The sequence below is a fragment of the Zychaea mexicana genome, assembly GCF_025766255.1.
Source record: "Zychaea mexicana strain RSA 1403 chromosome Unknown BDB00scaffold_48, whole genome shotgun sequence".
Classification (NCBI taxonomy): domain Eukaryota; kingdom Fungi; phylum Mucoromycota; class Mucoromycetes; order Mucorales; family Lichtheimiaceae; genus Zychaea; species Zychaea mexicana.
The window spans coordinates 91,612-103,859 of record NW_026516711.1 but is presented as its reverse complement, the minus strand read 5'-3'; the positions used below and the strand labels follow the sequence as shown (position 1 = coordinate 103,859).

The 12,248-nt window shown below is 38.3% G+C and overlaps 4 protein-coding genes across 4 annotated transcripts; 1 reads left to right on the top strand and 3 right to left on the bottom strand.

Moving 5' to 3' along the window:
- Positions 1-1,075: 1,075 nt before the first annotated feature.
- BDB00DRAFT_765640 (uncharacterized protein) lies at positions 1,076-1,956 on the bottom strand (the record flags this gene model as incomplete). The annotated part of the gene is made up of 3 exons (XM_053119523.1): positions 1,076-1,233; positions 1,306-1,610; positions 1,691-1,956. The coding sequence occupies 3 exons, from the start codon at positions 1,954-1,956 to the stop codon at positions 1,076-1,078; spliced, it is 729 nt and encodes a 242-aa protein (XP_052978627.1).
- A 3,958-nt stretch (positions 1,957-5,914) lies between these two features.
- BDB00DRAFT_873446 (uncharacterized protein) lies at positions 5,915-6,332 on the bottom strand (the record flags this gene model as incomplete). The annotated part of the gene is made up of 2 exons (XM_053127091.1): positions 5,915-6,099; positions 6,152-6,332. 2 exons carry the CDS (start codon positions 6,330-6,332, stop codon positions 5,915-5,917), a joined length of 366 nt encoding a protein of 121 aa, XP_052978626.1.
- Positions 6,333-7,442: 1,110 nt separating this feature from the next.
- BDB00DRAFT_929747 (uncharacterized protein) lies at positions 7,443-9,505 on the top strand. The gene is made up of 5 exons (XM_053128977.1): positions 7,443-7,686; positions 7,764-7,920; positions 8,038-8,633; positions 8,697-8,968; positions 9,044-9,505. The coding sequence occupies exons 2-5, from the start codon at positions 7,775-7,777 to the stop codon at positions 9,212-9,214; spliced, it is 1,185 nt and encodes a 394-aa protein (XP_052978625.1). The 5' UTR covers positions 7,443-7,686; positions 7,764-7,774; the 3' UTR covers positions 9,215-9,505.
- A 3-nt stretch (positions 9,506-9,508) lies between these two features.
- Positions 9,509-12,046, bottom strand: BDB00DRAFT_828683 (major facilitator superfamily domain-containing protein). The gene is made up of 4 exons (XM_053123876.1): positions 11,751-12,046; positions 11,380-11,641; positions 11,213-11,279; positions 9,509-11,120 (listed from the first exon to the last, which is right to left on the bottom strand). Exons 1-4 carry the CDS (start codon positions 11,903-11,905, stop codon positions 9,796-9,798), a joined length of 1,809 nt encoding a protein of 602 aa, XP_052978624.1. The 5' UTR covers positions 11,906-12,046; the 3' UTR covers positions 9,509-9,795.
- Between the last annotated feature and the right edge of the window lie 202 nt (positions 12,047-12,248).

The window sequence follows — 12,248 nt, the reverse complement described above, 5'->3', positions numbered from 1 at the left end:
CATATGTTATTATTATTACCTTAGTAGCTAGAAAACATCTATACCCCTCCATCATTGAACAATGAAGCATTATCTTTTTAAGTTGTCTTAATTTCTTCATTGTCTTTATTATACTCTGTTTCTATTGACTACGGCAGTAATCCACCAAAAATAATACGACACTTGCTGTTGGGAAAACGTACGGTGTAATACGTTCTACACAATGGCACTGACCACTTCATAGACAATATAAGACTTTCGTAGTGTGCTCGTCTTTGAACTACGCTCGAGTTTAATACTGGATTATTCCTTCTGGCTAAATTTTCCACCTCCATCACAAAACATGGTATTGCATTCCCTGGTACTACTTACGTGAAAGATAAGCACAGACAATTTAGCATTCATCCTTGGGCACACAGATGTAAACCAAGTATACGGGATCCTAGTAACGGATGTCAAACACTCTTGATATAAATTAGTAACTCTCCAAAAAAAAATACACATGCACATGTACATACACAAAGTGATACTTGCCTAAACTTACCAGTGATAGTCATTTTGAATTTAAGGATACATTGCTAATATATATCTCGCGAACATAGAGAGGGAGCATGAATCTAGGCAAGCTGGGTTAAAGCTTACGGCATACTTAGCTTTGCATTTATGAACACTTGGGCTGATCTAAGAGAGATTTCATTCATGTCCAGCTTGATTTTCATTCATGTCCAGATCGATCTTTATTCATGTCCAGCCCAATTTTCATTCATGTCCAGCTCGATTTTCATTCATGTCCAGATCAATTATTATTCATGTCCAGATTAACTTTTATTCATGTCCACTTAGATTAATATTCATGTCCTCTCTGCCTAAAATTAAATCCCTTCTGCCTAAATAAAAGTTCAAACGTCTGCTAGGAGATGAAAAATCCTGTACAATTGATTCTTTTTGTTGTCGTTTTTGTGCTGCCTTCTTTGCCTTGAACTGTGGTTTTCCTTTTTTCTTGTTCTTGAATGATGATATTAAATTCGTCATATCCTCTACAATTGCCTTTTTTTTTGTGAGAATGACTTATATATGTTGACATGGTCCATGATATTCAAGCACATACCTTTGCTTGTAAGGTCAAAGTTAACATAGGAATGATCTGTGCAGCCAAGCATTCCACACTCATCGGTATTTTATATTCTTCGGTTTCTTGTACACGACAAACATATCCATCCGGACAATCCATTACAGAAAGTTTCATTCGACGTCCTATATGTTATGATTTGTTAGATACCCTTTCAAATAAATAGTTTACATCATAATATTAAACAACATTCTTACCTGTATTATGAAAACAGACAATTTTCAGTTTTCGGGTGATTTGCAAATCGTGATTCACTTCCTGACTGATACGGTTGAAGAGATCTTTCATTGTTTTTGGACTGTGCAAATACGTCTCCACCACTTCCTTTTTATTTGCCACTACATCTTCTGACTTTCCGACTTCTGAGCAACCATATTCAAGACCATCTTTTATGAGTAAAAGGTCTGGACGACTAGCGCTTTTCTTGTTGTCAATTTTGTCTGTGCCGGTTATACTACAATTTGCGTTGATGCGAGCGGATATTGCCACACATGTTCGATGCCTTGAGTGTAAATTAGCTTATGTTAGTACAGAGAAAAGCATTATTTGTTAGGATAATATAATGATCAATGAGTAACATACCTTCCAGGAACTACATTAATGTTGTGAAAGCATCGATCCAAAATGGACCAGATTGTTGAAACAAAGTCCATTTCGCTGCTGTTTGGTAGAACATTTGCTACAACATCGAACTTATAACAACTAAGCATTTGAGTCAATGTAGATTGCAGCCAATACATGTCGTAGTTCGTTCGAAAATCATAGTGTCCACTCTCGTAGACTACATCACTCAAAGTATCAAGCAGTTGTTCTTGGATTCGTTTATCGATCTTTTCTGAGCCGCCCATTATGGTCTCGGTTTTCATTTCCAAGTTTGCAAATAGATCTGAGGCTTCCTTTTGAATATCAGGCAAATCGTCACACTTCATTATTTCTTCAAGCTCCTCTTCTGAGAACTCATCTTTCCATCTTTTGTCGTCAATAGATAACACGAATGAGTGAACCGGGCTAAAATTTATATGAAAACATAAAGTCTCGTTGGAGGTAAACCCTTAGTTGCTGTTTTTATTAAAAGTAAAGACTTGAGAATTAATTAAGGTTTGAGATTTATTTTTGTGGTTGAAAATTTTTAAAATTGAATTTATATATATATAAAAAGATATTATAAAATATGGAAACTGAAATAAATATTGAAGAACAAATAAATAATGAAGTAGATAAAATCATTAGTAATAATTGGGAATTTTTAGATATAAATTGGCTAAAATTAAATTATAATTATAAACATAGAACTGAGTTAAAACATATAAAACATATAGATGAAATTAAAGAAGAATTAGTTAATAAATTAGGTTATATTTCAGTTTTTTTCTTTTTAATAGTAATATATACAAACAAAGAATACCTAGGTCCATATTTTGAAATAGAAAAGGGTTTATTTTTATTATATCATTTAGTTTCAGGTATTTCTGGAATAGATATAAATAGATATCTTCCTCAAAGTAGTTTTCATAAATATTAAAAAAGTTCTGGATAGATGAAGAAAATTATAAAAGAATAAATAAAATTATAAATGAATCATTAATAAATATGTTTTCTTCTATAAAATTAAGGGTTTTATTAGCTCATAAGTATAATCCATTACTATTTAAACATATAACATTAATAATTGATGGCCATGATAGCAGGATTAATTATGTTAATATAGATATAAAACGTGAAAAATTATTTTCATATAAATTTAAAAAAAATGGTCTTAGAACGCAAATTATTAGTGATATAAATGATATGATATTATCTATATCAAAAACTGATATGTGTGCAGAAAGTTCTGATGGAAGTATGTTTTTAAATATGAAATTATAAATACTTATGATGTTTTAGCAATGGATGGTGGCTATACACTTTTTGTTAACCAACTTATTGAATTATCTAGTCAAAATGTATTGACTTTAATAATAATAATTTTATATATCCTATTAGAAAAGAAGTTAATGTTGATTTGAATGCAGATGAAAGGCATTTTAATGATGTTTTTGGAAGTTTTCGTTCAAAAGTTGAAAATCAATTTTCTGAAATAGGTAATAAATTTAATAGATTTAGTAATAGTAACTCAATTGCAAAAATAGATAATATTAAATTTTATAATCTATAGTTCTGTTTAGCATATTTATTAAAAATATACAGAAGTTTAGTGATAAATTTAATATAAATATACAACCTCATCATGAATTATGGGAAACTAAAAATTTCGAATTTCCTTATGAAGCAAAATTAGTAGATATTGTTATTAGTAACTCTATATAGTAAGCAAAGAGAAAAGATGAAATATTAGAATTACAAAAAAAATTATTAACTTTAAATATAAATAATGAAAGAATAGAAGTTGATGATTATAGTGATAAAAATATAGAAAATAGTAGTGAAGATGATATACCTAAATTTAATGAAAAGAAATGAAGAAGGAAAGGTAAAGGGAAAAAAGAGAAAATAACATACAATTTGTAAGAAATATAGGAGATAATAGTGAATTATATGAAATAGAAAAAATTGTTGGGCATAAATATGAAAATAATATATATATGTTCTCAATTAAATGGAAAAATTATAGCCATAAACATAATAGCTGGTTATCAGCTGATAAATTTAATGAGAAAGATTTATTAGTGAGGAAGTTTCTTTGCTATTACAACAGCAACTTTATTTGTTATTACTAACAACAACTATGAATAACCGACAAGTTACTACCCTTGACGACATTCGCTACACTCTCGCTCACTCGACTGTACGTGGAGTTCTTGTTTTATAATTCGTTGTAGATCTGTTGAATATATATTAAAGCATGCTGTTTTTTATAAAGTGGCTTTTTTAGCGTAAATAAAATATGGTGATTGAAGGATGTGATGGTGAAAACCTTAGATCCTTTAATGTATTATACACCTATGTACACGAACGATTTAAAATGTTTGGTACGATCAATGGTTTTATTTATAATAACATATAAGAGATCAAGAAAGAATGAAGTTCTACTGCCGTTTATTCGGCCAACCAAGTAAAACAACGTAATTTAGAGTCGAAAAAGCTCAACCTTGAACACAAAAGACTGCAATTGGAGAAGGCGCGTCTAGCAGAGCAAAAACGTGCGTCCCAAGCACAAGAACAGCAAACTTATGCTAGTTAGAAAACAAAATTTTCATCAAGCTGTTGAAACTGGGAAAAACTACTCACGAAGCCAAAGACTTAATAAAAGATAAATGTGAATAGTCATTGACATATTATGGATAAACAAAACTTTATTGCCTAGATGTAAAATTTACTACAATGGTTTTTTGGTGTTCTCTTTTCCCTTCTGCATCTGACAGTTGTGACGATGTACTATGCTCATTGCTTCCATTATCGGTTTTAGTGTCTGGATCTCATTTATCATTACGTCGGAAGAGATAGTAATGAAGAATACATGCCGCAACGATAATATCATTCAGCTTTTCGTATTCGTCCTTGGTTGTCAGTTGCAATGGAACATTCTTCAAAGAAGGCCACCTTCCTTTTAAAATACTAATTGTACTTTTAACAGCCACCCTACCTGATGCATGCTGGAAGTTGAACGTTTCGTAGTCCTTGTGCAGGTGGTACGGTGTGATCAGACCTGTCGTAAGCCCATATCCAGAATCACCAATCACAAATTCGTTTCCTGAAAAATTGTCTGCTGAATACGCTCGCGTCGCTCATAGTACCAGGACATCCGCAACAGATGGTTCATATATAGCGGTTATCATCACATATTATCTGAAGATTCGTCGAGTAACGTGATTTGCGGCCAAAGAAGTAAACTTCGCCTTGTTATTTACGTCGTTGAGCAAAGTCGATATGAGTGCCATCGACAAAATTGACACACCATGGGCTGAGGTAGGTGGAAAGTGTGGGGTTTGTTAGCAGCAGCAGGGATCTTTTTTTTTCTCATTACCATTCGCCATGGCAAATCAACAGCTGCGACGCACACTTGTAAATGGCTCCTACTCTCTTCACGATGAACAAAAAACAAGGAAAACAAAACGGCACAATCCACGGATTTATTGAAAAACGAAATGAAGGTAACTGTTTTCTTAAGAAAAGCATGTGCTCAAGATTTGTAAGGAGTAGACCGCCGTTACTGCTGCTTAAAAAAACGCTGGGTAAGTGAACAAGGGAAGGAAAAGGTTATCGGTTGTGCTTGGGGCATAGCTTTAGTGGACATATGCCCATTCAGAATTACTGCTTCTTTCTCTTTTTCTCTGTATATACGTGATGCACCATCTTGCACCAATCCAACGTCAAACGTACGTGCGTAATACAACATCGTCCTCTACCTGCACAAACGATTCGTACTCACAACAAGAACGACGCAACAATCTTCTTCTCCATTACTCAAACACAATCATATACAACATGACGCTGATCCGCCATTGGCTTTCAAAACATACAGCCTGACGCGAATACTTTTTACCTTTTGCATATACCAACGTTAACATCGCCGGTCTTTATGGATAAATGAGCTGTAGATAGCAGGAAGGATAACTGACGGGTTTCTTTCCTTTTGTGTTGCTGTGGATTGGATGAAAATAAAGTATGTTGACCGTTATATAAGAAAGACAACGAAGAAGGTTCCACAAGAGTTTGAATTTTTTTTATTATATAAAAATATACTCTAAAATGGTTGCTCTAAATGAATTTCTCCCAATCAATCATATTCAGTTATCTTTAAATTTATGTAATGAATTAGATACCTTTATACAATCTGAATTTGATCATTTTAAGAACAAAATATCATTAAAAAAATTTCCTGCCGCGCGGCACGTTATCGTCGTCGTCGTCAGAGCCAGTTTCTCCACTGGAAGCAATGCTTTCCACCTCTTCATTCTGTGGCTCCGGGGTAGGAGCAGCTTGCTCCAAGAATCGTTCCATTGATTCGTTGAAGTTGCCGAAGGTGACTTCTTTTACCTCCCGATCGACATCTGCATGTTCAAAAAAAAGGGGAGCAGGGCACTTGTTCGTCGACAAAAGGACTTGTCGGCAATTCTTCAGTTGCGGTTGTTGGTTCTGGTGCTGCTGCTACTGTAGTTTCCACTGCAGGTATCGCGGTAGTTGGCACAAGAGTTGCCGCAAGCGCAGAGATCGATGGCGGAAGGCCAGCATGGAAGACCGTGCTCGTATTGATATTCTCCCTTTGACCAAATACCGAACCCATCTCATAATAGTAGGGGCACATATAGTCGAGTTTAACGACAATACTGTTGATGACCCTTTTTTACGTTCTTATTCGCTGATCTCTCTGCCAATGTTAGAAGCTTCCGACTTTCTTTGGCATCGAAGTACCGTCTCTTGTAGCTTTCGAAACGGCTTTTTTTCTGCCAGTCCCAGTCGATGCTAGTTTTCTCTCTAATAGCCGTGGCTATTTCAGTGTATGCGGCGGTTTTCGCTCCTTCCTTTTTAACTCTACAGTAGAGCTGGCTACTCGCCTGCGCCTGACCATTTTTCAAAATTTTCGCGAATAGTAAGCCTGTTGACCATAACTTCGCATACTTCAATTGGGGTGTGATCTCGGCTGGCCTTTTGTAGACAAGGAATATCGAAGTTAGCTTTATGTCATTTAAATGAAAGTTAACGTTGGTAACTTTCTCCCTACAAATAAAGTCTCATTATGAATCATGGTGGTTGTATTTATGGTGTGTTCGTTTGTCATGGTGAGCAGATAGGAGTAGAGTTTATTTCGAAGCGTCTGACGCGAGTATTGCATGATAAAAAAAGTAGTTCCATCCCAGATTTTGCATTTCTTGCAGAAATTCCCAAGCCTGAAACCCCCTATTGACCACCCGACTTTTTGACGTTGAAAAGTCGTTGACTACTGAATTTCCAATGTCCTTCTTTATTTTACTTTTACCAACCCACATCTTCCACTTATTAGTATCTCTCCTTTTGTTACTTCTCATATAAACGTATGTGGAATGCTTAATTCAAAATATTGTTATATAGTAGTCTTTAATGAAATATAAGTCGGTGTATTTTATACGCAAGATTTCAGTGTCACTGACGCAAAGTTATTCCTGCTTGGCGCACATTTCACACTCGTATGCTATGTAAGGCGCAGTGCTGATCTGATCCAAAACAAAAGAATTCGCCACCGACCTCAAAAAGCAATGCCATTGGATAAATTCACAGCCTGACTAAGCAGGTCACATACGTCTGACCTCCGGACCCCAAGGTCACTGCCATCGTCACCCCTCTCCGCCCTCTTTTATTATTTTGTATATTCCTCTTTTTCTCTCATCTCCAACACACCTCTGCTTTGTACGTGTGACTTGGATTAATAAATTTTGGCCTACCGGCTCATACAAAAAAAAAAAACGTCTGACCTCCGGTTGTCCGCACATACAAACAAAGCAGTTACCATAATTCCCCCTCATCTTCACAGTCACTTATACTTGCATGCCCATATTGTCTTTGCATATTACGCATCCTCACGAGCTTTTGCCTAATGCAGGAACGGGATAAATTATCCGCCTCTTAGCTACTGTTGGTCGTTGATGAGCATATTTAAAGGGGTAGGTCCCATAGACTGTCCTAACTTTGACTCTTCCTTCAACTCGAGTTCTCTTTTTTGTTTTATCCTTCATTGCAGTAAAAACAAACATGACAGCTTCTGACCTTCGACATGCTACGTCGCACTACGCCATCCGTATCCCGGGTCAAGCGCCGGTGGACCTGTCGAAGCATACTTTGATCGACAAGAACCACAAAGAACATCATATTTACTTTAACACCTCCGGCTTCCACAAGTAATAATGGCTTATATATGAAGTTGAAACAGTAGGAGCGAGGATAAGGTGATAGCATGTACATAGCTTTATGAGAACATAATTCACCTTTGTTTTGTTTGTGTATTCCACATATAGCCATCTGATCCACCATTACTTGGCAGCCTACTCTTTGGGCTCCGACATGAACCGATTGCAAGATATCTTTTATGCCCATGCATCATACCAACGACCCATGCCACCTTCAGTCCGAACATTAACTCGAGAAAACTATCACCAGGAGCTCTGCAACCGTGAGGCGTATACGAGCTATTTGAATCTGTTCAAGGAGGAAATCAAATCCCATGGAGTCGTCGAAACGGTTCGGTATTGGATGTTCAAGGACAAGATGGTAGCTCAGATGCTCGGCGGTGCTTATCATCCGTTGATCCATTTGGGCTATGGGTTGGAATTCGACTTGCCAGATATTGTAGCGGAGGCGTTTGCCATGGGCGCTTGTACAGAGCCTTACCCAGAACCAGTGATGGAGTACTTGACTGACCAACTAGAAGAAGGACCCCCAGATCTGGTCAACGGCACAAAAACGATCATGGACCTTCTTAATGCCGTTTATAAAGACCCGGAACTTGAAGGTGTGGTTAAGTTTACTGACGAATTAAAATCATCGTCAGTGCTTCAAAGTCCCAAGGCTGTAGCCAAGTTAAGCGAATATGCTAGTCAATGGCACATTAAAGGTAAAGCCTTCTAAGGATTCATTAAACGTAACTTTTTATTTTACTATATCTGTCGTTGTTTAGATATCGAGTCTGCCATTCAAGAGCTATTAGTTGGTTGCATTTTGCTATTTACTACCTCGGGTATCCGCAAAGAAGGGATCAAATTGGACTTTTTCTTGGCGCATGCCGTTACTTCTGCCCATGCAGTTTATACAGTATTGCCATACCTGACGCCAATCCAGGCAGAGCTTTTACTTCGTGGCCATCTTACCGAGAGCCTGATGTATTACTTGGCACGTGGTCGTCCAAGCCTCCAATTGGATTTGCTGTTGGATTACAAGTCACCACAAGCCGTTGATGGTAGCCCAAATCCTTGACTGGATGTCATTAAACTCGCCCTTGTTGCTGACGAAGCCCATTGTATTAAGGTGGTTCGTGCAATCGCTCTTGCTCAAACTGTTTATGGTAACCCGTCGAACAATGCGATCTTGCTCAAAGCAGCACAAGTAACCGTGGATATTGCTGGGAAAAGCGCTGCTGCTGACGTGGCTTTTAACTTCGCTGGTATTGGTTTTGAAGAAGCTTGGGAACAACAGTAGGAGTAGAGACCAATTACGTCATAATGTTTGAGAAGCAAGAATTCCGATTGATTTGCTATTTACTTACTTGATAATAAAAAAAATAAAATGAAAATCTAACCACTGATGCAGTTTTCCTTGTAGGATATCGGAGGTGTCAGCAACTTTGACGTTTACACTTATAGCAACATTGTTACTGTCTCCTGTGGTGATACTAAAGAGAGCGCCACAGTAGCTAGTTGTATCATACACAGACAATAATGCTTTCAAAAATGCATCAGCAACTTTATTTCATTACAGAGTATTGTAAAGGGTTTCTGAATGAAGAAATATAACAATATTTTATTTTAGATAATTACATATTTTGAGTATTTGGTTTTGAATAGGTCATGTCCAACATGATTACGAGAAGACTCGTAAAAGCCAAAAAAGATGTGTAAGTACATGAAGAAAACGATGATTAAATGTCAATAAGAGATTTGGGATGGTAATACATGTATTATAAGGGTTAGCTAGTATGAGTAAAATAAATTAAGAAAGAATGCAATCAAATATGTTGTGTGTACAAGGTACAATGAGAACAATTATATAGAAACAAGGGCTTAGACGCGGTTTTCAGCCGAGACTTCAGCCTTCTCATTATGAATATCAAGCGTTTCTTCGTGGTGCTTGCTGCTTGCAGCATCATCACCAATGTAGACCGTTTCTTCGGAAAGAACATCACGCTTGTCATCTTCAAGACCGAAAGGCTTCATCATGAGAGCGAATGCCAAAGCAAGCACGCTAAGACACAGACCGACAATGCAGAAGATTCGGAGGATGTTGCCATAAGCAGCAATAACAGCTTCCCATTGATCTTGCGGAAGGGCAGCAATATAGACGATATCACCCATGGCGGAGGCAACGTCAATTTCGCCTGGGACAAGCTTGAGGATTTCGGCAGGCAACAGGGAGTTCCAAACAGCGCCAGCGATGGCGGAACCGATCGAGTAAGCCAATGTGGTACCCACCTGATACATGGCGGTGGCAATAGCAAGATCATTGTGAGGGACAGCGCTTTGGACGGCAGTTAAAGTCGGGACGAAACACCAACCAGCACCGAATCCAGAGATAACCTGAGAGGCAACCAAAAAGACATCTGAAGCACCAGGGTAACGTGAAGGGATCATCATACCCATACCAACCATGAACAGGACGATGCCAGACAGGATGATGGGACGATAGATCTTGAAGTAGCGCATCAGATAGCCTGCGATGACTTGAGAAACGAGATATACGGCGTCGTAACTGCGATCGACATGTGTGGCTTTGATAATGTCCCAGTTACGCGAGATCTGCAAGTACATTTGAAAATAGGCCCACGGAATCGAGGTGATAATGCTGATCATGGAGATACACAAGACACCAGCCATTGGAGTAAACGTGTCCCAGTTGCCCATGGGAATCAAGGGCTTCTTGCACAACTTCCACTCGTATCCCAAAAAGAGAACAAGTGCCACTGCGCCACCAACAAGCAAGCCAATCGTTGTAGGGCTTTGCCAGCCACCAAAGTCCGTTGCGGCCAACACAAGAGGGAGGAGGAGCATACAGAGAGCGCCGACCAGCAGCAAACTTCCAATGATATCCAGTTCCTCAAGGACCCATTTAATACGCTCGCCCAAAGAACGCTTTGGAGTGTGTTCTTTAAGCTGTGCCTTGACTTGTTGCAGATCGCCAGACTTGCGCATTTTGTATTCGACGTGGAAAAGACCGATATACAGGATAATGGCAGTACCCAAGATCGAGAAAGGAATCATAGAGTACACCCAGCGCCAGTTGCCCGAGTACATGAGCTCTTGACCTGCAATAGGTGCGACAAAGATGTTGATGATGGAAGGAACATCGTAAAATGACTGAAACAGACCACGGTTGACCTTGCTTGTCAGATCTGTACGGTACACGAAACAAAACAATGAGCTTTCCCTAAAATGTGATTTTTTCAAACTCAGGGTTCCACCACTTGTTTGTTTGATACTTTACCTGCAATCAAAACGTGGCCCATGCAGTGTGCTCCAGAAACACCGAGGGCATACAATACTTGGGCACCCTATAAGCATAAACAATAGAGTTTGCATAAAAGTATTAGTAAACATTGTGATTACAGATGTGCATACAGTTGACGAGAGTAAATGCGAAAAATAGCTTACCGCAAAATCATTAAATTGTTGAGCACAAGCGTAGGTTACACCCGACACAATGTAAAATGCTAACGAGACACCAAACACTTCACTGCGACCCCACATATCGGACAGTTTGGCATAGAACGGGATCAGAACGGTTTGGAGCAGGTACTGGACAGTGCTGAGAAGTGTGAGCTTGTTTGCTGCGTTGAACAAACTGAGAACGTTGGGCATTACAGAGTATGTTGTATTGGCTTCCCAATTCTTTGCCCAGGCGAATAAAACAATACTATATAGACAATCACAACGATGACGGACGATACGTTAGCTTGCTCGTTTTGCTTTGGCACATTGATCATTTCTGATATGAAAGCAGCCACTGTTTGCTTTTGCTTTACCCAACAATGATGATCCACAAGTCGAGACGACTGGCATATTTGTTCATCAAGTACACCTTTTGAAGACCCAGTGGTGTGTTGGCTGCCGGCTTGACAACTTTGCGTTCATGAACAGACGGGTCGTCCTTCTCGAGATTTGACGTGAAAAGAGGCATGTTGATGGCCGTTTATACTTGCTTTTCACAATACACAAAAGAAAACGAAAGATACTGTGCGTATTTTTGTGTGCGTATAGATTAATAGGGATAAAGAAGAGAGGGCGTGAAAAATAGAAGACGAGGTACGGGTTGGGCTTTATAAGTCGATTCGAAATAAAGGTCTGGAAATTCCTCGGTTCCGACTATTAGGTGGCGAGTAAAAAAGTTTTTGGATGTTACACCAAGATTTTTTTTTATCAGATGCTTTGCTAGTAGAGTCACGGTAATGCGAGACCAAAGTTCGGGGAAAAGCGCACTTGCCTATTTAGAACCGGGGAAGCTCGGTCTACACTTCTTTGGA

Bases quoted from the DNA above. Each gene is read 5' to 3' on its own strand.
- BDB00DRAFT_929747 (XM_053128977.1), top strand. From the start codon at position 7,775: ATGACAGCTTCTGACCTTCGACATGCTACGTCGCACTACGCCATCCGT. The intron at 7,921-8,037 runs GTAATAATGGCT...TTCCACATATAG, and splicing joins AACACCTCCGGCTTCCACAA to CCATCTGATCCACCATTACT. The intron at 8,634-8,696 runs GTAAAGCCTTCT...GTCGTTGTTTAG, and splicing joins TAGTCAATGGCACATTAAAG to ATATCGAGTCTGCCATTCAA.
- BDB00DRAFT_828683 (XM_053123876.1), bottom strand. From the start codon at position 11,905: ATGCCTCTTTTCACGTCAAATCTCGAGAAGGACGACCCGTCTGTTCAT. The intron at 11,280-11,379 runs GTAAGCTATTTT...TTATGCTTATAG, and splicing joins AACAATTTAATGATTTTGCG to GGTGCCCAAGTATTGTATGC. The intron at 11,121-11,212 runs GTAAAGTATCAA...TGTACCGTACAG, and splicing joins GGGCCACGTTTTGATTGCAG to ATCTGACAAGCAAGGTCAAC.